The sequence below is a fragment of the Dasypus novemcinctus genome, chromosome 7 (genome assembly GCF_030445035.2).
Source record: "Dasypus novemcinctus isolate mDasNov1 chromosome 7, mDasNov1.1.hap2, whole genome shotgun sequence".
In the NCBI taxonomy this organism is placed as follows: Eukaryota; Metazoa; Chordata; class Mammalia; order Cingulata; family Dasypodidae; genus Dasypus; species Dasypus novemcinctus.
The window spans coordinates 125,932,677-125,955,092 of NC_080679.1; the positions used below are offsets into that span (position 1 = coordinate 125,932,677).

General features: G+C 37.4%; 1 protein-coding gene across 1 annotated transcript in view; it reads left to right on the forward strand.

Annotated features, from left to right (window-relative positions):
- Nucleotides 1-22,416, forward strand: part of PTPN4 (protein tyrosine phosphatase non-receptor type 4) — a 251,341-nt gene that overhangs the window by 145,564 nt on the left and 83,361 nt on the right. The window contains exons 9-10 of the mRNA XM_058301151.2: nucleotides 414-501; nucleotides 20,712-20,800. Of these exons, the coding sequence (XP_058157134.1) occupies nucleotides 414-501; nucleotides 20,712-20,800 (177 nt within the window). The remainder of the gene's footprint in view (nucleotides 1-413; nucleotides 502-20,711; nucleotides 20,801-22,416) is intronic.

A 22,416-nucleotide genomic window follows, 5' to 3' on the forward strand; every position in this document is an offset into this window, starting at 1 on the left:
CAGAATCTTTATGTTTGAGAAAACACCTTCTGTGATTTAAATACAGATGGTATATGGACCAAATTTTGAAGTAATGTCTCAGAGTGAGTGAACTTGTAACAGCTATAAGAACAGGTAAGGACTTCTAAAATTTGTCATATTCTTGTATTTCTGAATGGTTTAGGTCACTGAAAATGTGTCCTTCACATAAATTAATGTTACTGTACAGAACTAAGAGGAGTAATCATACAGAATTAAGAGGAATTATATCAATTCCTTATAAAAAGGCTAGATGACCAACATTTCTCAAGTCATACATGATCTTTCGTAAAAGATTTGATTTGAATGTGAAGTTTTTTCCAGATAAATAACCTTTTTCTAGTTTGACCATAGTTGTAATTGATATAATTTTTAACCTAGTAATGTCTTTACAGAGGCTTATCTCCTGCAGAAGCAGAATTTAATTATCTGAACACAGCACGTACCTTAGAACTCTATGGAGTTGAATTTCACTATGCAAGGGTAAGTGAATAAAACTTTGATGTTGTTGAGTTAGGGTAAATTATTCTGTATAAATTATTTTGAAAATACCTTGTCAGGATTTTCAACAAATGAAATAAACTTGTAAGTGCTGCTGACATAGTCGTTCTGAAAAGTTCCTCTAAATATCAGTATTTTTATAAAAACTTCAACAGTTCTATATCTGATGAGAAAATTGGTTGAAGTAGAATGTTCACTTTGTTTTTCTTCAAGGTGGTATTTTTATGTTATAAAGTTCATTTTTACAGACCATAAGAGACAATACCTTGAGAATTTTTATTTTACATAATGAAGACGAAGTTATAGGAAAAGTAGCTTTTGTCTATTTAACTTTTATGATGATCATGCTTTTAAAAGATGCACTCCCCTCACTTTGCCTTGTGTTAATGCACTTTTTCATCACTTAGTGGCATCATTATACATTTTCATCTATAAAACACAAAATGAAACCAGTTAACATTTTGGCTCGAGCCAGCCCCCATTCCTTTTATTTTTATTTTTTTTAAAGATTTATTTATTTATTTATTTCTCTCCCCCTTCCCCCCCCAACCCCCGTTGTCTGTTCTCTGTGTCTATTTGCTGCATCTTCTTCTCTATCCGCTTCTCTTGTTGTCAGCAGCATGGGAATCTGTGTTTCTTTTTGTTGCGTCATCTTGTTGTGTCAGCTCTCCATGTGTGCGGCACCATTCCTGGCAGGCTGAACTCTCCTTCGCGCTGGGCAGCTCTCCTTACAGGGTGCACTTCTTGCATGTGGGGCTCCTCTACGCGGGGGACACCCCAGTGTGGCACAGCACTCCTTGTGCGCATCAGCACTGTGCATGGGCCAGCTCCACACGGGTCAGGGAGGCCCGGGGTTTGAACCACGGACCTCCCATGTGGTAGGCAGACGCCCTAACCACTGGACCAAGTCCGTTTCTCCCCATTCCTTTTATTAAAATGGAATTTATAATCACTGTCTTTTTCCTCTTAAGAGTGTATAACTTCTTTTTCTTTGTGTCAAATTGCTTATTCCAGAAGACTGTTACCCTTCAGCCATAGCATATTTGTGAGTGGCCACCCTCCCTTTGTGTGCCTCTACACATAGATTTCTTCTTGTGGGTTCTCTCTTAAGAGGTTATATATATTTTTTGAAGCACCTAGTGTGAACTATTCTCCAAAACCAATGAAAAGTAGAATTATAGTTCTTAATCATTAATTAAAGTGGGGTTTATATTCCATTGAGAGAAATTGCTGTGCCTGAAAACCAGGATACCAACCTCTGTACATGTGAGAAGGGCCAGGTTTTTCCTTAGATAATTATTTTGATTTATTTTAATAGACAGATAATTGTATTCAGCGTTCTTTTGCATGGAATGTTTTATTCTTAGGGTCTTAACTTTCCATGTTCTAGAAGAAGAGCCTTAGTTCATTCTTATATTTCACAAAGCTTATTTTTTTTAATTCATCATCCACGTTTTAACAAATCGATTTAATTGATACATATTAATAAAGCGTAAATCCATCCAAAGTGTACATTCCATGGTATTTGATACAATCACATAGTTGTACATTCATTACTCCATTCTTTTTTTTTTAAAGATATATTTTTTATTTATTTCTCTCCCCTCCCCCACCCCCGTTGTCCACTCTCTGTGTCCATTTGCTGTGTGTTCTTCTTTGTCCACTCGTATTCTTGTCAGTGGCACTTGGAATCTGTGTCTCTTTTTGTTGCGTCATCTTGCTGCATCAGCTCTCTGTATGTGCAGTGCCACTCCTGGCAGGCTTTACTTTTTTCACACTGGGCGGCTCTCCTTATGGGGCACACTCCTTGCACACAGGGCTCCCCTACGCAGGGGACATCCCTGCGGGGGCAAGGCACTCTTTGTGTCTTATCAGCACTGCACGTGGGCCAGCTCATCACACAGGTCAGGAGGCCCTGGGTTTGAACCCTGGACCTCCCATGTGGTAGGCAGACACTCTATCCATTGAGCCAAGTCCGCTTCCCTCCAGTCATTCTAAGAGCATCTTCGTTTTTCCAGCAACAATAACAACAATACTAAAAAGCAAAAACCGAACAAAAAAAACTCATCACCTGTCAATCGTTCTCTGCTTCCCCTGCCATACATAGCTGCTATTTGGTTTCCTTTTCCCTAGTTTATTTGTATTTATATTTTGTAAAAAAAAAACAGTCATATATGCAGTATCACCCATATTCATATTTTGCATGAGGTTTTATTATTATAACGTTATTTAGTCCCAATTTACATTTTTTAGCTTTTCTTCTAGTAATATCCTTAGACTTTCCCTTTCAACCATTGTCATATCCATATAATAGCTCTGTTAGTTACAAATAGCATGTTGTGCTCTCAACACTTTCATTTCCAAAGATTTACAAGCAACCTTTTAACCAGTTTGGCACAACCATTAGCTTTCCATTATCTACCCTCATTCTAATTTCTAATACTCTAATTATTAACTCCATGAGTTTACATAATATATTTAGTTCATAACAGGACAATCATATAGTCCTTTTGTGTCTAGGCTTGCTTCACTCAACGTAATGTCCTCCAGTTCATCCATGTTGTCTTATCCTGACTTCATTTCTTCTTAGCACTGTATAATATTCCATCATGTGTATTCACCACAGTTTGATTATCCATTCATCAGTTGATGGACACCTGGGTTGTTTCCAACTTTTGGCTATCATAAGTAGCACCTCTGTGAACATCACTCTGCAGATATCTGTTCTTGTCACTGCTTTCAGTTCTTCTGGGTATAAATGTAGCAGTGGTATTACAAGTCACGTGGCAAGTTATATTTAACTTCCTTAGGAACTGCCAAACAGTCCTCCACAATGGCTGTACCATTCTGCATTCCCACCAACAGCAAATAAGCATTCCTCTCTCTCCACATTCTCCACATTTTCAGTTTTCCAACTTTTTAATAGTGGCCAGTCTAATAGGTATGAAATTATATCTCATTGTAGTTTTGATTTGCATTTCCCTAATCACTAGTGATATTGAACATGTTTTCATGTGTTTCTTCACCATTTGTATTTCTTCTTTGGGCAGTTGTCTTTTCAAGTCTTTTGCCCATTTTTTAATCAGATACCATGTCTTTTTATTGTTTTGTTTTGTTTTTTGTTTTTTTTTTTTAAAGATTTATTTATTTATTTAATTTCCCCCCCTCCCCTGGTTGTCTGTTCTTGGTGTCTATTTGCTGCGTCTTGTTTCTTTGTCCGCTTCTGTTGTCGTCAGCGGCAGGGGAAGTGTGGGCGGCGCCATTCCTGGGCAGGCTGCTCTTTCTTTTCACGCTGGGCGGCTCTCCTCACGGGCGCACTCCTTGCGCGTGGGGCTCCCCCACGCGGGGGACACCCTTGCGTGGCACGGCACTCCTTGTGCGCATCAGCACTGCGCATGGCCAGCTCCACACTGGTCAAGGAGGCCCGGGGTTTGAACCGCGGACCTCCCATATGGTAGACGGACGCCCTAACCACTGGGCCAAAGTCCGTTTCCCATGTCTTTTTATTGTTATATTGTATGATCTCTTTATATATCATGGATATTAAACCCTTATCAGATATGTGATTGCCAAATATTTCCTATTGAGGTTACTGCCTTTTTATCCTTTTGACAAAGTCCTTTTAGGTGCAAAAGTGTTTAATTTTGTGGAGGTCTCATTTATCTTTTTTCCTTTTTTTGCTCATGCTTCACAAAGCTTTTTTTAATTCCTCGTTAAAAAGGCCAGATGTCCATGCAGGTGTGGCAGTGCTCAAGGTTGTATTTACCAAATGCTGTGCCTTTCTGATGAAAATGGATGTTGATGTGGGAGGAGTGGGGGGGGGGTTAATGTTTTTTAATGTAACATTTTGTGTGATCTATTTATCTTTTTAAAAAAAATAAAATAAAAAGGCCAGATGGCTGTACTTTCCTCAAATGGTTACATGTGGTAATTCTGAGTTTTTTGACTTGCAAGTTGGTTTGTCTGATTTCAATTAAAATGTGTGGATAAGCCTCTCGAATTTTGTTTTCTTTAAAATGTGCTCGTTTATCTTCCCTCCCTATCTGAAACAAAAGCCTCCAAAATGTAAAATAGTGGCCACTGTTTGTGCAACTAGATTTTGTTTGTTTCTTAGTAAATAAAATATAAAACTAATGGAACTTAAAAATGTCAAACCATAGTTTAAAAAAAAATCTGTCATTGTAGTCCTTAGTTTTCTTAATGTAGTTTAGCATTTGAGACTAATATCAATGAAATTCAATGTTAGACTTTGCCATTTTTATTAATTTGACATGGCTGGATCTCATACATAATTAATACATGTTTTTTATTGATTCTATTAGGGTGGGGTATTTTTTGTAATTTAAATTATTAAATTATAAAACTATTCCTCAGAAAATCCTAGAAGATGTAAAGTGCCAAATTAAAGGAGTTAGGTCAAAGTTACTTGGAAACATATTCTGTATGGAAAATACAAGGGGACAGGAAAACATGAACAAAAATCACTAGTACAAACAGATAATAAAATATTTCTGCAGGGACTAAGATTTCAGGGAAAATAGAATGCTTATATTGATATCTTCTCTAAAATAACTGAAAAGTTTGGTGGGGAATTAGAAATTATAAAAATGAGCCAAACAAAATTTTAGAATGGAAAAACACAAAGCCCATATTAAGAATGTATTGGCAATTTATAAAGATGAAATGACATTAGTGCTTATGTAGGTCTGAAGAAAGTATGCTAAGGGATGTGGAATCTTTCTTTTTGAAATAATGTAATTGTTTCAAAATTTTTGAGATGATGAATGTACAACATCGTGATTATACCATGATTATATCTTGTTTGTTTTTTATTTATTATTATTATTGAAATAATGAGAATGCACTAATAATGACTGAAGTGATTCATGCACAACTATGTGATTATACCAGATACCATTGTTGTATACTTTGGATGAATTGTATACTTATTAATGCGTATTAATGAAATTGATTTAACAAAACAAAAAGAATATATTGGATGGGTATAAATACTAGTTGAACATTGGTGAAGAAAGAACCATTGAGGGCGGCGGACTTGGCCCAGTGGTTAGGGCATCCATCTACCGCATGGGAGCTCTGCGGTTCAAACCCTGGACCTCCTTGACCCATGTGGAGCTGACCCATGCACAGTGATGATGCACGCAAGGAGTCCCATGCCATGCAGGGGTGTCCCCACATAGGGGAGCCCCACACGCAAGGAGTGCGCCCCGTAAGGAGAGCTGCCCAGCGTGAAAGAAAGTGCAGCCTGCCCAGGAATGGTGCCACAAACACAGAGAGCTGACACAACAAGATGACAACAAAAGAAACACAGATTCCCGTGCTGCTGACAACAACAGAAGCGGACGAAGAAGACGCAGCAAATAGACACAGAGAACAGACAACCAGGGTGGGGAGGGAGGGGAGAGAAATAAATAAATAAATCTTTAAAAAAAAAGAACCAGTGAAATGGAAAATTATTTAGAAGAAGATAGCCAGAAAGCAGCAGAGGGAACAAAAGGATAGCAGTGCAGGTATGAGACCTAGAGATATAATAATGAGTTTGAACACTGGAGCTCCCAAAGTAAAGATCAGCGCAAAGAGACAGAAGCAATATTTGAAGAGAAATGCCTGAGAACTTTACAATCCTTTGAAGGACATCAAGGCACAGATTTAAAAAACACCATGTACCCTATCAAGATAAATTAAAAGATATCTATTTCTAGGTGCATCAACATAAAACTGCTGAAAACCTAAGTGTAAGAAAGGGGAGATTTTTTAAAGAAGCCAGGAAAAGGGGTAAATGGAACAGAAATTAAAATGACACTGATTTCTCAATTGAAAGATGGGAGCAAAATGACAATGGAATGATGTTTGAAATGCTAAAAGAAAATAACTGGCTACCTGGAATTTGCAATTCAAGAATGAAAGTGAATTAGGAAATTGACATCAAGTCTAAGAATATGAGGAGAATTGACCTGCTTCCCAGTGGAATTGGTGAATATTGTTTTTAAAATGCCTACCATTGGTTGGTGCTGATGTGGCTCAAGTGGTGGAGCCCCTGCTTCCCACATGGGAAGTCCCAAGTTCGGTTCCTGGTACCTCCTAAAAAAACAAAAAACAAACAACAAGCAAAACAAACAAAAAGACAAACCTGGTACCCGATTTGGCTCAGTGATTGAATGTCACCTTCCCAAATACAAGGCCCCGGGTTCAATTCCTAGCCCCCAGTATCAAGAAGAGGGGAGGGGATGGGAGGGGCCAAACATTCAAAGCCTCTAGATTGGTGTTAAGGACAAACAACAAATGAAGAAACCTCTATTCAAGAACATAAATGAAAATTTGGTAATTAAGGTGAGAATCTGTGCTATTTGAACTAAGCCCACTCTGTTGCATCCCTATCCCATCTCAGCAAAGCAGAGACTTCACTATAGACTGCTGCAGCCAGTAATATCAGCACTTTCCCTACTCAGAGCTTTGATCAGAAGGCTTTTTACCTGGCAGGAGTCAGTACTAATGTGTTTCTCTTCCTGAGACTTGGTCTTAGGCAAGTGTGGTGGGGGCTCCCACTTTCTGCCTAACCCCCCCACTTGTGGAATGGAGGCTCTATCCTAGGTGGATATGGTGCCCTGCAAATACTAAGGCCCTGATAGCCCTTGCCCAAGCTTGTTAGTCAGTGGTTCCCTGTTAGCAGAGGCAAGCCAAGAGGATCTCAGGCAACTGTCACCTCCATGGAGCTGCTCAACTCCTAAGGAAAGGGGCATCTCTCAGAGAAGCTTTCCATTGTTCCCATTCCCAGATTTAGATCCTGGCTCAGCGATTTGCCTGGGGAGAGTAATAGGCCATAAAACAGCTCCTAATTTCTCCTCAAATGAGCTGAATTAATCTGCAATAGAGATATAGAGAAGTCGAAGCCTAAGGGCCCTTTCATAAACAGTGGACTTGTGAAAGGTAATTGAGAGGAGATTGTAGATATAATGGAAATAAAGCCTAGACTGTAGGGAAGCATATTTGGCTTAATTGATAGTCCGTCTACCACATGGGAGGTCTGAGGTTCAAACCCAGGGCCTCCTGACCCGTGTGGAGCTGACCCACGTGAGTGCTGATGCAAATACGCAAGGAGTGCCTTGCCACACAGGGGTGTCCCCCACGTACGGGAGCCCCATGCACAAGGAATGCACCCCATAAGGACAGCTGCCCTGTGCAAACAAAAGTTCAACTTACCCAGGAGTGGCACTGCACACAGAGCTGACGCAGCAAGATGACGCAACAAAAGACACACAGATTCCCGGTGCCACTGACAAAGAATACAAGTAGACCCAGAAGAATTCACAGCAAATGGACACAGAGAGCAGACAACTGGGGGAGGGGGGAAGGGGAGAGAAATAAATAAAAAATAAATCTTTAAAAAAAAAAAAAAAACCTAGACTCTAATCCCATTAGATTATAGGAGAGAACCAGGGAATAAATCAACTTGGAGGAGCCCTCATGGGGTCACAACAAATAAACACTGATCTCAGAAATTATTCTTTTGAAGGAGCCACAATTTTATTAAACTGATTTGTAGAGTAAATTAAACCCCAGGACAGTGTTACACACACTAGAGCAGTTAGTGGAGTTTAAATGGATGGTGTCATCAGGGAAAGATGAGAAGAGAGTCCTGTCAATACCACTGCCTTCTCAGATGACTGTGGGTATATTCAAAGATACCTCCCTGGAAAGCAACAGAGACTTAACACTTTTGGTGGCGGGGAGGGGTAGGAGAGAGGGGTAAACTTCACTAAAATAATCCAGTCAGTCACTAAACAAATAAGCAAATGAAAATAAGAAGCCCCAAAGGGAGGGGTGGGGTGACAATTACCGGAAGTTGCTACAATTTTCATCTAAAATAATCAGTTTCCATCAAAAAATTATGAGGCATGCAAAGGCACAGGAAAATATGCCACATACACTGGAGAGGTGGGGAACATCTATTAATAACAAAATTTGCCTGTTAGAGCAGCCAGGTATTAGATTTAATGTAACAATATTTCAAAGTATTCATTAAAAATATGTTTACAGCAGAATTCTAAGAGAAGGTTGATTAAAGAAGTAAAGAAGGGCATGGTTACAATTTTGTATCAAATAGAGAATTCTAATGAGATAGAAGTTTTCCTAAGAACTACATGGAAACTAAGTTAAAAAGTGGAATAACTGAAAAAAAAATCACTAGAAGAACTCAACAAATAAATGCAAACTGGCAGAAGAATTAGAAGACTTGAAGACAGGTTGACAGAAAGTATGCAAATCAAAGAAGAGAGAGAAAACTGAATGAATTGAAAGTGAATAGAACCTCAGAGAAATGTAAGAAAGCATTAGTGCACTAGCTTATATGTACGTGGAGTATCAGAAGTAGAGAAGAGGAAAGAAAATATATTCCAAGAAATAATTGTTGAAAAACAGTAACCTACACATCCAGGAATCTCAGTGAACTCCAAGTAGGATAAATACAAAGAGACTTGCATATAAATCATCATAATAAGCATACTGAAAGAGGAGGAAAAAATCTTAAATGCAGCAAGAGAAAGTGATGTAAGAACCACAATAAGATAAACACTGTCCCAGATTCACAAAAACTTTGCTGGCAGATCAGCCTTAGAAAAAAGACTAAATGAAATTCTTCAGGCTGAAATCAAGTTAACCCAGGCAGTCATTAAAATCCACATGAACAAACAGTACCAGTAAGAGTACTTATTTAGTAGACAATATCAAAACAGAGATACAAATTATATTTTTTATAAAACAAATGGAAATTCTAAAGTTGAAAATTCTACAATGACTGAAATAAAAATTTGCTAGAGGGGCTCAAGAGTATATTTGAGCTGGCAAAGGAAGTATTCTCAAACTAGAATAGGTGGGTAGTGATTGTGGAAGCCAAAGAACAGAGAAAATACTTGGCTATAACAGCACAAAGAAGAAACGTGACAGCAAAGCTGAAATGGACTAAGAAAATAACTACAAATGGTAATATAATCATAACGTTATATTGTTGGGCTTATAACATTAATAAATGTAATGTGTATAACAATAATAATACCACAAAAGAGGGAAAGGGGAGTAGAGGTAAATGGGTCTAATCATTCTATATATCTCTGGAATTATGCTAGTATGAATCTGAAGCTGATTCTGATAAGATAAATTCAAGAGCAACCACTAAGAGAAATTAAAAATACAGCAGGAAAAATTTAAAGAAATTAAAAATTTAAATTAGGATATATTCACTTAATGCAAAAGAAAACAGTAAAGGAGTAATAGAGGAACAAAAGAGACAAGAGACATAGAAAACTAAAAACAACCTCCCAGACATACGGATTCATCAATATATTAATAATAACATTAAGTGTGAAAGAATTAAACAATCCACTCAAAAGCCAGAGATTGTCAAACTGGGTTAAAAAAATAACATCCATCTATTATGTTGTTTACAGGCGACATACTTTAGATTCAAAAGCACAAATACATTGAAAGTAAAAGTATTAGGAACAGATGTATCATGCAAACAATCATCACAAGAAAGTTGACTGGCTAAACTAATACAGGCATATCTCATTTATTGCACTTCACTTTATTGCACTTTGCAAATAATGCTTTTTTTGCAAAGTGAAAGTTTGAGGTGACTGCATCAAGCAAGTCTATGCATACCATTTTTCCAGCAATGTGTTCATTTCACATCTCTAATCACTTGTTTTTTAAATCAGGTGGTGTGTTTTATTTTTTTAAGATTTTTTTTAAAGTTTCTCTCCCCTTCCCCACCTTCCTCCCCCAGTTGACTGCTCTCTGTATCCATTCACTGTGTGTTCTTCTGTGTCCGCTTATATTCTTGTCAGCGGCACCCAGAATCTAATTTTTTGTTGCATCATCTTGTATCAGCTCTCCGTGTGTGCGGCACTATTCCTGGGCAGGCTGCACTTTTTTCTTGCTGGGCAGCTCTCCTTATAGGGAGCACTCTTTGCGCATGGGGCTCCCTCACACGGGGGACACCTCTACGTGGCACAACACTCCTTGCACCAATCAGCACTGCACATGGGCCAGCTCATCACACAGGTCAGAAGGCCTTGGGTTTGAACCTTGGACATCCCATGTGGTAGGTGGACACCCTATCCGTTGGGCCAAATCTGCTTCCTTCTATATCACATTTTAATTAAGGTATGTGCATTGAGGATTTTAGACATAATACTGTTGCACATTTTTTACTACAGTATAGTGTAAAATAACTTCTATAAGCACTGGAAAACCAAGATCATTCATATTCCTTGATTTACTGCAATATTTGCTTTATTAACTGGTCTGGACCAAAATACAATAACTCCAAGCTATGCCTGTATGATACAAATGGACTTTAAGACAAAAAAAATTGTTACTAGACATAAAGAGGGACATTTTATAATGATTAAGAGGTCAGTACATCAGGAAGATTCAGCAGTTAATAAGCACATATGCACCATGTAACAGAGCACCGAAAACTGGAAGCAAACACTGACAATAAATAATTCGAAATAATATAATTCGAAAATAATAGTTGCCAGCATCGATCAACTGGTAATTTCAGTAATGGATAAAACAACTAGATAGAAGGTCAACAACAAAACAAAAAAATAAATAACTTGAAAGCATGCTTAACCATCTAGATATAACAAACATATTATAAAATTCTCTACCTAACAACAGAATATGCATATGTTCTTTTCCATTGTATAGTGAATCTTCTGCAACATAGACCATATGCTAGACAGTAAAATAAATGTAAATATAAGTAATACCAGATAGCTTCTCCAAACACAAAGAAATGAAATTAGGAATCAATAATAGGAAAAATTTTAGGAAACTCAAAATATATAGATATTTTTTTTTAAAAAACTCTTAAATAACCTTTTTTTTTTTTTTTTTAAGATTTATTTTTATTTATTTAATTCCCCTTCCCTCCCCCGGTTGTCTGTTTTCTGTGTCTTTTTGCTGCGTTTTGTTTCTTGGTCCGCTTCTGTTGTCAGCGGCACGGGAAGTGTGGGCGGCGCCATTCCTCGGCAGGCTGCTCCCTCCTTCGCGCTGGGCGGCTCTCCTTATGGGTGCACTCCTTGCACGTGGGGCTCCCCTACGTGGGGGACACCCCTGTGTAGCACGGCACTCCTTGCGCGCATCAGCACTGCGCATGGGCCAGCTCCATACGGGTCAAGGAGGCCCGGGGCTTAAACCGCGGACCTCCCATGTGGTAGACGGACGCCCTAACCACTGGGCCAAAGTCCGTTTCCCCTTAAATAACCATTGAGTCAAAAAATAAAAATGGAAATCAGGAATTCATTCTGAGATGTCTCAAAATGAAGACACAGCATAAAACATTGGTTTCTTCACTGTTTCTTTTCTTATAATTCCATTATTGGCTTGGGTATCAGTAATGCTCACTTCGCAGAATGGTTTAAAAGTATTTCCTCATCTTCAGTTCATGAAAGTTTGAGAAGGATTGGTGCTGCTCCTTCTTCAAATGTTTGGTAGAATTTCAGCAGTGATGGCCTGTGTTAGATGTCGGGGTGAGACAATTGCGATGCAGAGACCAGCGATTTCAGGCAAGGATTTATTGGGAAGCTCTCCCAAAGGAGAGAGTCTGAAGAGTAAATTTCAACCTGCTTCTGGCAGAGGCAGTTACGAATATTTATACAGTACATCTATAGGCAGGAACATGCTTAGTCAGTGGGAGTGGGTTGGGGCTTGCGTAAGACTCAAGGGCTTATAGGGATGGCTAGGGGGTGATGGGCAAGGGGCAGTGAATTCTAAGGGTGCAGAGGGGTTTGTGGGGTCATGTGGCTTCTTCGTATATTCTTGTGAGGAAATGAGCTGTATCTGGACATGTAGGTTCTGGATGGGGGGCTGTTTTATGTCATGGGATGTGGCTCCTTTTGAGTCAACAACTGGTCGCACTTCTACCATGGGGCAGGTTGATAAGCTTGTAGCTTCTACAAGTTGTGGCTGTTATGGGGCCTAGAGATGGGGCCTAGTCCTGTCAGCCTGCAGTCTGGATTTTTTTTTTGGGGGGGGGGGAGGTTTTTGGTTATTGGTTTAATCTCCTTGCTTGTTGTAGGTCTGTTGACATTTTCTATTTATTCTTGAGTCAGTTTAGGTAATTTGTGTGTTTCTAGCAGTTTATCCATTTCATCCAGGTAATTAATTTGTTCATACTTGTTCATAGTATTCTATTATCCTTTTTATTTCTGTAAGGGCAGTAGCAATGTCCCCACTTTGATTTTAGTTATTGCTGCCTTCTCATTTTTTTGTCAGTCATGCCAAAAGTTTGTTCATGTTATTGATCTTTTCAAAGAATCTACTTTTAGTTTCATTGGTTCTTTCTATTTTTCTAATGTTTCATTTATCTCCACTCCAATCTTTATTATTTCTTTCTTCCTGTGAACTTTTGACTTAGTTTGTTCTTTTCTATTTCCTCAAGGCATGAAATTAGACTATTAATTTGATATCTTTTTTTTAATGTACATGTTTACAGCTATAAATTTCCCTCTGAGCACTGCCTTCACTGCATCCCAAGCATTCTGGTATATTATGTTTTGTTTCATTTGTTTCTAAGTATTTTCTGATTTCCTTATTTCTTTTTTAACCCATTGGTTATTTAAGAATGTATTTACTGTTCACATACTTGGCTTTTCCCTGGTTTTCCTTCCGCCAGTTATTTCTAGCTTCATTCCATTTTGCTTCAAAAGATAATTTGTATGATTTCAATATTTTAAAATTTCTTTTGGCTTGATTTATATCCTAACTTATGGACCCTCCTGCAGAATGATCTATCTCCTTTTGAGAAGATTATTTAACTCTTGTTGAATGGTATATTCTTTATATGTCTGTTAGGTTTAATTGGTTTATCGTGTTGTTCTGGTCTTCTATTTTCTTTTTAATCTTATGTTTAGCTGTTCTATCATTTATTGATAGGGGTTTTTTTAAGCTTCCAAATACAATTTTTGAACTATTTCTCCCTTCAGTTCTGTCAGTGATTTTTATATTGGGGCCTGTGTTGTTAAATGTATGTACATTTATAATTGTTATATTTTCTTGATGAATTAATTAAGTCCTTACAGAAATAAAAAGGATAATAGATTTATCAAAATCTACTATCCTTTTTTTATCTCTTTTTACCTTTTTATGCTTTAAAGTCTATTTTTTAGATAGCATGTAGATGCCTCCTTTTTATTTTTTGTCTGTTCTGCCAATTTTGTCCATTCTGCCTTTTTAATAGAGAAAGTTTTTATCCACCTGTATTTAACAACTGATAAAGAAGTTGCTACTCTGCCATTTTGCTAGTTGTTTTCTTTATGTCTTTCATGTGTTTTGTTCCTCCTTTTTTTGTATTTGGTTGATTTATTGTAGTGCTATTTTTATTCCTTCTTTACTTTTCTGTGTATTTTTTTTATCATTTTGTCAATGGTTACCTTGAGGATTGCAATTAGTATCTAATGTCTAATAACCTTGTTTGAATAATACCAGTTTAGTTTCAGTTTTATAAAGACCTTCTACTTTTATATGACTCCATCCCTCCTCCTTTATATAATTATTGTGATATATATTATTTTTGTACATTTATGCTTGTTAACATAGATTCATATGTATTGTTTTATGAATTTACCTTTTAAATCATATTCAAAAAAGGAAGAAGTTACAAGCCAAAACAAAAGTATAATGCTGGCATTTATATTTACTTATAAAATACCTTTCCTGTATTCTTTATTTTTTCTTGTGGCTTAAAGTTACCGTCTAGTGTCTTGTCGTTTCAGCCTGAAGAATTTCCCTTAGCATTTCTTGTAGGGTAGGTTTGTTGGTAGTGAACCCCATCATTGTTCATGTTGTATATCTAGAAATGTCTTACTTTTCCCTTCATTCTTGAAGGTTTATTTTGCCTGCTAAAGGATCTTTTAGCACTTTGAATATGTCTTCCCATTGCTAGCTGGCCTGTGGCTCCTGATGAGATTTTGGCTATTAATGTTATTGAGAATCCCACGTACATGGGAAGTCATTTTTCTGTTGCTTTTATAATTATCTCTTTGTCTTTGGGTTTTAGCAATTTCACTATGGTGTGTCTTGGTACAGGCCTCTTTTAGTTTGTCCTGCTTTCAGTTCTTTGAGCTTTTTGGATTTTATATTCATTTATTTAATCAGATTTTGGGATTTTTTGGCCATTATTTGTATCAAATACTTTTTCTGGCACTTTCTCCCTCTCTTGTCTTTCTGAAATTCCTATCATGCATATTTTGGTAAACTTGATGTTGCCTCACAGTTTCTTCAGCTTCTGTATATTTTTCTTTGTGGTCCTTAGGATGATTTCAGTTGTTTTATCCTCACATTTATTGATCCTTTCCTCTGCCTGCTCAATTCTGCTGTTGAAGCTTTTCATTCAAACTGTTGCACTTTTCAGCTTGAGAATTTGTTTCCTGTTTATAATTTCTGTCTTTATTGATGTTCTCATTTTATTCTACCATCATTTTGCTAAGTTCCCTTAGTTCCTTTTTCTGTGGTTTCCTTTGGTTCACTGAACATATTTTAGGCAGTTGATTTAATGCTTTGATTAATAATTGCACAATCAGGAATAGTTTCCTTCAAATACTTTTTTTCCTGTGACTGGGCTGTACTTACCTGTTTCATTGTATGTTTTGTAATTTAGTATTATTTGATGGCATCTCCGAAAATCTAATTCCCTGTTTCTCAGGCATTGCTTAATTTTGCTGTTATCATCCATTAATGGCTTTTCCAAACTATTTTTGCAAAGTGTGTATTCCTTGTTCATTATCTCTGCAGTCAGAGAGTGACCTGACAAAAATATCCTTAAATATTTTTCTTTCAAAAGAGGAAATGAGAAAAAGAAAGAAAGAATACAGGTATTTATCTTTAAATTTCCTCACTGGCAGGGAAAGTGCTTAAGTGCATAAACCTGTGGGGGTTGAAACAATAGGGACCCTCTGTGGTGGACCATCAGTGATCATATTCAGTGATCAGTAATCAAAACACACAACCTCAACTTTGGGTGTATAAGTTCCCTTTATTGCTCATTCTGGTGCCAGCAAGTTGCACCTGGAATGCAGCCAGCCATTCCCATAGCTACCTGCCATGCTTATGGGGGCAGGGGCTTTTATGGAAAAGACTGAATTTACCTAAATTTATCTGTCTCTTCATCCAGCTATTCCTTGGTTGCTGCATGTGTTCCACTGGTCTCCAGCTTTCCAAAGTAGTTTATTTGGATAGTTTCTGCCAATTCAGTTGTTTCAGTGTTTCAGTGGAGGGACCTATTCCTGGAACTTCCTCCTCTGCCACCTTCCCACAGTTCTCTTCCTCCTAGTCTTTGATAGCTTCCTTTCTATATAATATTTTAAGATATTTCACACTCATCTTGCCTATTTTCTGCCACAGACCTAGAATCAGCCATTTTCCCAACAAAAAGCCCTGGTTTCTTTTAATGGGGAATGGAATTTTCATAATCTCAGTCTGGGTGCTAAGGACGCTTATTCCTATTGGGCTGGTCATTGTTTCTAGGCCTTTTCAGTGGACAGAGATGGAATATATCAATATCTGTAACTACATATCTATATCAGGATACACAGAGTGTCTTGGTTCTCAGACGGCACAGGGCTTACATACTTTAACTATCCAATAACACTTAAAACGTTAATGCTACCACCATCAATTATTATCGATAAGAGTTAAATAATTTTTTTGCAAATGCTATCCCTTTTCTCCCCTTATTTTTTTTCTTCCCTTATTTTTTATGGTTGCTCTAAATTTACATTGTCCACCCATATAGCCACTGCATATTATAATTGCTCCCTTTTAATCATCATTTAATCTTTGTTCCACCACTAACTATGTATTTAAACTTTATCACAACTCTCTACTATCAGAGATTTGAAATTTACTCTATAATAGTATGACTGGATCAGTGTAAACTTAATAAGTACCACCAGAATTTTATTTTAATCTGTCAAATAAATATTTGCTTGAGAGGCAGACTCTGTGACAGAATTTGAAATGTTGTCTTACTTCATTGCTGCTGAAAGTGTCATCCACAGACAGGTGCTTATTTGTGAAGTGTTTGTTATTAGTCCATAAAAAGAGAAGTACTAAAATCGAGAGCAAGCATTTGAAAATTTTTATATCTATCATTTATAAATTATCAAACATATGATCAGTACGTTTTGTGCAAGTATTGATATTTGATAGATTGGAAATTTAAAGCTTAACAAACAAAGCTGATCGTTTACTACAGAAAGTTTGAGAGACACTGTTACCACCTGATCCTGCACTTGTCATATAGCTGTCAGTAAGTAGGTATTTCAGATAGTGGTCTAGAAGAAGATAAATATCTGTGAGTGAAATTTGTAGGTATGAGCTCATAAAGTGTTCACAGAGAGAATGGACTTGATGTGGGCTTTGATTTGGCAGAGCGATATAAAGAACATAATATATATATAAAGAAGAGAATTAACATAGCATTGAAAGTATTGATACACAAAACACATCCTGGAACTAGCCTGACTATAGTACAAGATTTTTACTAGGTAGAATGGGGAGATAGAATGGAGTGGAATGGTTGTTTAAAGGACCTTAAATGCCAAGCTAAAATAACTGAGACATTTTCCTACAGATGATCAAGATCCATCCATTCCATGAATTTTCAAGAAACTCTTCTGTGCTTACTGGCCCAATAGTGGACCAAAAAAAAGACCCTACAACTTTGTTACTTAGGTTCTAGTGAAGATAAGAAAAAAAATACACATTCAACAAGTAAATATGTAGTATAATATTGGCTAATAAATAAATGATATGAAGGAAAGGAAAGTAAGATATTTTAAATAAGGCAGTCTAAGTTCATTTTTCTAGATATTGGGATTAATAACATGTAGTCCATGAAGGACACGATACTTGTTCTCTTATTTTGTTTTATCTTGGCCAAAGCTGTCAACAACTTATGAGCGCCATTTCAGTCTAGATATCTATAACTTAAGAATTTGTATAACTAGATGTATCTAAACATGCTTTTGTTTATTGAGGTTCACCCATCTCTTTAATGATGTTGGTTTTCCTCAAATGCTTGCCAATCCTTGGTTTTGTCTTCCTTTTGTGTTTGTATATCCTAGTTCACTTGGTTGTGGGTGTTTTTTTCTGTTTACTATTACCTGCCTCTGATGATGGTAGAGGAGAGAAGGAATGTGTTCCTGGTAGGATGTGCTTATAGTTTGACCTCTTCAGTTTGGGGTTTTCTCTTTCTTCTGGATATCACTAGCCAACAAGGATAGTGCTCTAATTCTCTCGCCAGCACTTACACTTGCCATTTTAGACTGAATGTACACATTCTGCTTACTATCGCATAATCCAGATAGGGTGGGATTGTAGGGTGGGTAGGGACTAATTACCTTAGTTGCACCCTGTCTCATTATCCTGACAGAAATTTGAGAGCACCCTTAATTTTTCCAGTCTATTGTCTCTGAGCTTGTAACTCTTTGCTACTGTTCTACAGTCCCAGTAGAGTGGCCTCTTGTATGCATAGTTTGGGCTCCTCTTTTCTGGACATTTTTTTCTCTCTCTCTGCAGATCTGATCTTAATAGCTTTATGTCTTTAAGGAAGCATTCCTCAAAATATCTGGTCCGTTGAATTACATACCTTGAAGTGTTAGGGATTGTTTTCAAATGTTATGGATTCTTTCTTTCTTCATGTATCATCTCAGGTATTTCCATAAGATTGAGAGCAGAGGAGATAGAAGCATACCATTAGTCTGCCATCTTTTAGGCCCAATCTGCAATCTTAATTCAAATTTCTAATTGATATCTTTTAAAATGTGATGTAAGGCACATGATTGTGTATAACAGTGCTAGTTATTATGAATACTAAATATAACTGAGCAACTAGACAAATTTATATATACTGTTGCACTTTACCACTTTTTATTTTTCCACAGATCAGATTAATTTAATAAGATTTTATTTAGTTGGAAACTTTTGAAGCTACATTTTGCTACAGCTTTTGATCTAGGGAAATGATTATAAAATCTTATAGTTTCATCAATTAGTTTTTTATTCTGAACAAATGAATCATAGGGGTAAAAACACACTATATTATGCTGCCTGTAGAAAGTTTAATGTCCAGAAGCAAATCACTTTGAGATTAATTAGCATTTGAGACAAGTATTTTACTTTTTTTTCTCTTAATAGAGCAAGTTAGCTATTCTAGTTGGGGCACTTGGCATGAAAACACTCATTCTTTAAGGTATAATTCAAGTTTTCCTCCCTGGGATTTTTCAAACTCTCCAAGAATTGTTCCCCACTCTGTACTCTTACATTAATTTTAATGCATTATATCAATTAAATATGATATTTATATTTGAGGATTACTGTAAATATTGTTTGATTACAAGTTGCCCTTCACCAGACTCTGAGCTACTCCATGTTTTATTTATTTTTGCAACTCTAGCACCAAGTTTACTCAATGATTGGATCTTAATATTTTTTAAATGGAAGTATGGATACTAAGTCACCATTCTACAAGATGAAGAGACCTTTGATTTTTAGCACTATCCTAATAATGCTAGTCATAAACAATGAGAAATCTTTTTTTTTTTTAATTTTTTTATTTTTTATTGACTTTGTAATAATATTACATTAAAAATATATATGTGAGGTCCCATTCAACCCCATCCCCTCACCCCCCCTCTCCCCCCCCCAACAACACTCGTTCCCATCATCATGACACATCCATTGGATTTGGTAAGTACATCTTTGGGCACCTCTGCACCTCATATACATTGGTTCACATCATAGCCCATACTCTCCTCCATTCCATCCAGTGGGCCCTGTGAGGATTTACAATGTCCGGTGATTCCCTCTGAAGTACCATCCAGGGCAGCACCATGTCCCAAAGACACCTCCACCTCTCATCTCTTCCTGCCTTTCCCCATACCCTTCGTCCACTATGTCCACTTTTCCCATTCCAATGCCACCTCTTCTATGTGGGCATTGGATTGGTTGTGTCCATTGCACCTCTATGTCAAGAGGAGGGTCAGATTCCACCTGGATGCTGGATGCAATCCTCCCATTTTCAGTTGTAATCACTCTAGGCTCCATGGTGTGGTGGTTGTCCTTCTTCAACTCCATCTTAGCTGAGTATGGTAAGTCCAATAAATCAGATTGTAGGTGCTGGAGTCTGTTGAGGCTCAGGATCTGGCTATCACATTGTCAGTCCAGAGATTCAAATCCCCTAAATATATCTTAAACCCCAACATTAACTGCACCTCCAGCACATTGGCATGAAAGTCTTATGAAGGGAGATCCCATCTGAGTCCAGATTCATCACACATAAACACCATTTCCAAAGAGGGGCCATCTGCCCTGGTAGTTAACCCCATCGGCCATGACCATAACTCCCGTGGGTCTCTTTAGCCCTCAAAGGAACCAATATCTGGGGGATGTATCTGCTTTATCTGTCTCTCTGACTCTGCTCAGTTGTGCATGAGGGCAAACCTTCTGCCAGCCTCCAGACTCTTTTTTAGAAACTTGTAGCCATATAAACTCATTTCTCCTTTCCATTTCCCCCTTACTTTAGGTCAAACAGCATTTTAAAGTCATGGTATTTTATGTAGACATGGATATTCTGCTGATCCGCATTGAACCTTCCGTATAAGGTCATTTTCCAGTTGCATCATCAGTTGGTAGTTGATAGTGGTCCCTCGTTGCCAGGGAGGCTCATCCCCGGGTGTCATGTCCCACGCTGGGGGGAAGGCATTGCATTTACATGCTGAGTTTGGCTTCGAGACTGGCCACATTTGAGTAACATGAAGGCTGACAGGAGGAAATTCCCAGGCACAAAGTTGTTCTAGGCCTTGTTCTTATTTTGGGTTTATCAGCTCACAAGCATAGTCATTAGCATCAGGGGCTCACTGTTGAACAATGAGAAATCTTGACATAACTTTTACTTTAGATCAGTGAGTTTTAGTAATACAACATTTAAGTTTGGTTTGAAATTCATCCTGTGTTTTTATTTAATAACAATACCATTAAATTTGTATTATGTGATGACTTCAAAAATGTATGTTGTGTTTAAATACTAATCTTACTTAAAATATATTTTTTTTACTTAAAGCACATTATTTTAGATTTATCATGATTTTTGTGTTTTTTTTAAGGATCAAAGTAACAATGAAATTATGATTGGAGTGATGTCAGGAGGAATTTTGATTTATAAGAACAGAGTACGAATGAATACTTTTCCTTGGTAAGAACTTCTATCAATACTTTTGCTTTTAGCATTATGTAAGAATTTATATTAAAAATGACTGATAAGCTGTTTTAATGTTGTCAGCCTACTGGTTTGATGCAACTTATTCTTTACCCCACTTACTTGGAACCAAGTAAATGCCAATAAAATTGAATTCTTTATTTTTAAAACTTCTTGGTAGGAAATATTATTTATGAATTTTCCTCTTGCAGAATCTATAAATATTATATTAATAGTAATAATTGCTAACATTAGAGAGTATATACTATATCTTGCTTCATACTAAGTGCCTTAAGTACAATATTTCATTTAAATGTATTCTTTAGAATCTGACTTCATTAGTTGGAACATAAGTATGGCTGCTGCAACAAAGATCCAATATTAGATGAGTTTTAATTAGTGTAAAGGAAGTTTGGTGGCTTTAGGTGCCTTAGGACTCATGTTTCTTTTGTCTTCTTGTCTCTTATGTCCCTAGCATATTACCCTTATCCTTTATCCAGAACAGCTCTCCTAAATCACTACTTCTGTATTTGAGAATGGGGAAAAAAGGAAAGGAGATAACTTGCAAATTCTAAAATTCACTTTCATCATATCCCATGTGTACCTAACATATTGAGGTTATCAAGTGTTTTGCTTGTTTGTAATAACAATGGTTTCCATTAGTGGAAAAAACAAAGAAATATATAATGTTAATCTGCTTCTTTCTTATACCTCCTAAAAGATTTTTTTTTTAAGACTTATTTTATTTATTTCTCTCCCCTTCCCACCCCCCAGTTGTCTGCTCTTTGTGTTCATTTGCTGTGTGTTCTTTTATGTCTGCTTGCATTCTTGTCATACAGCACCGGGAAACTGTGTCACTTTTTTTGTTGCGTCATCTTGCTGCATCAGCTCTCCATGTGTATGGCACAACTCCTGGGTGGGCTGCGCTTTTCTCATGTGGGGCGGCTCTCCTTGCAGGGTGCGATTCCTTGCGCATGCGGCACCCCTAAACAGGGGATACCCCTGTGTGGCACAGCATTCCTTGCACGCAGCAGCACTGCGCATGGGCTGGGAGGCCCTGGGTATAGAACCCTGGACCCTCCATATGGTAGGCAGACACTCTTATCAGTTGAGCCACAACCGCTTCCCCCTCCTAAAAGATTTGATGTTGATTTTTCAGTATACATGATTTTGTTCATTTAATGATTTTTTTAAACTAGTCACTTTAGTAACATATTAGTAGATATAACCATAGAAGCAAATGTTTTAGGAAACTGCTACAACATTGGTAAAATGTAAACATAAGACACTGTAGAGATTCTGGATGACCAAGACAACAGTATAAGATACTCCAGAATTCTGTTACCCCACAGAATCTTTAACAAAACCTGCTGAGGCATCTTCCACAGAACTCTGGAAGACAATTAAAAGGGTTGCAGTAGCTCGGTGGGTGCCAAATCAAGAAAGTGCAGCTTTAAAAAACAGTAGGAGGGGAGTGGGTGTAGCTTACTGGTTGAGTGCCTGCTTTTCATGTACGAGGTGGTGGGTTCAATCTCTGGTACCTCCTCAAGAAAAAAAAAGCAGGACCCCCTGCTGACCCCACTCTTACCCCCTTCCCATTGTGGTCCACTACC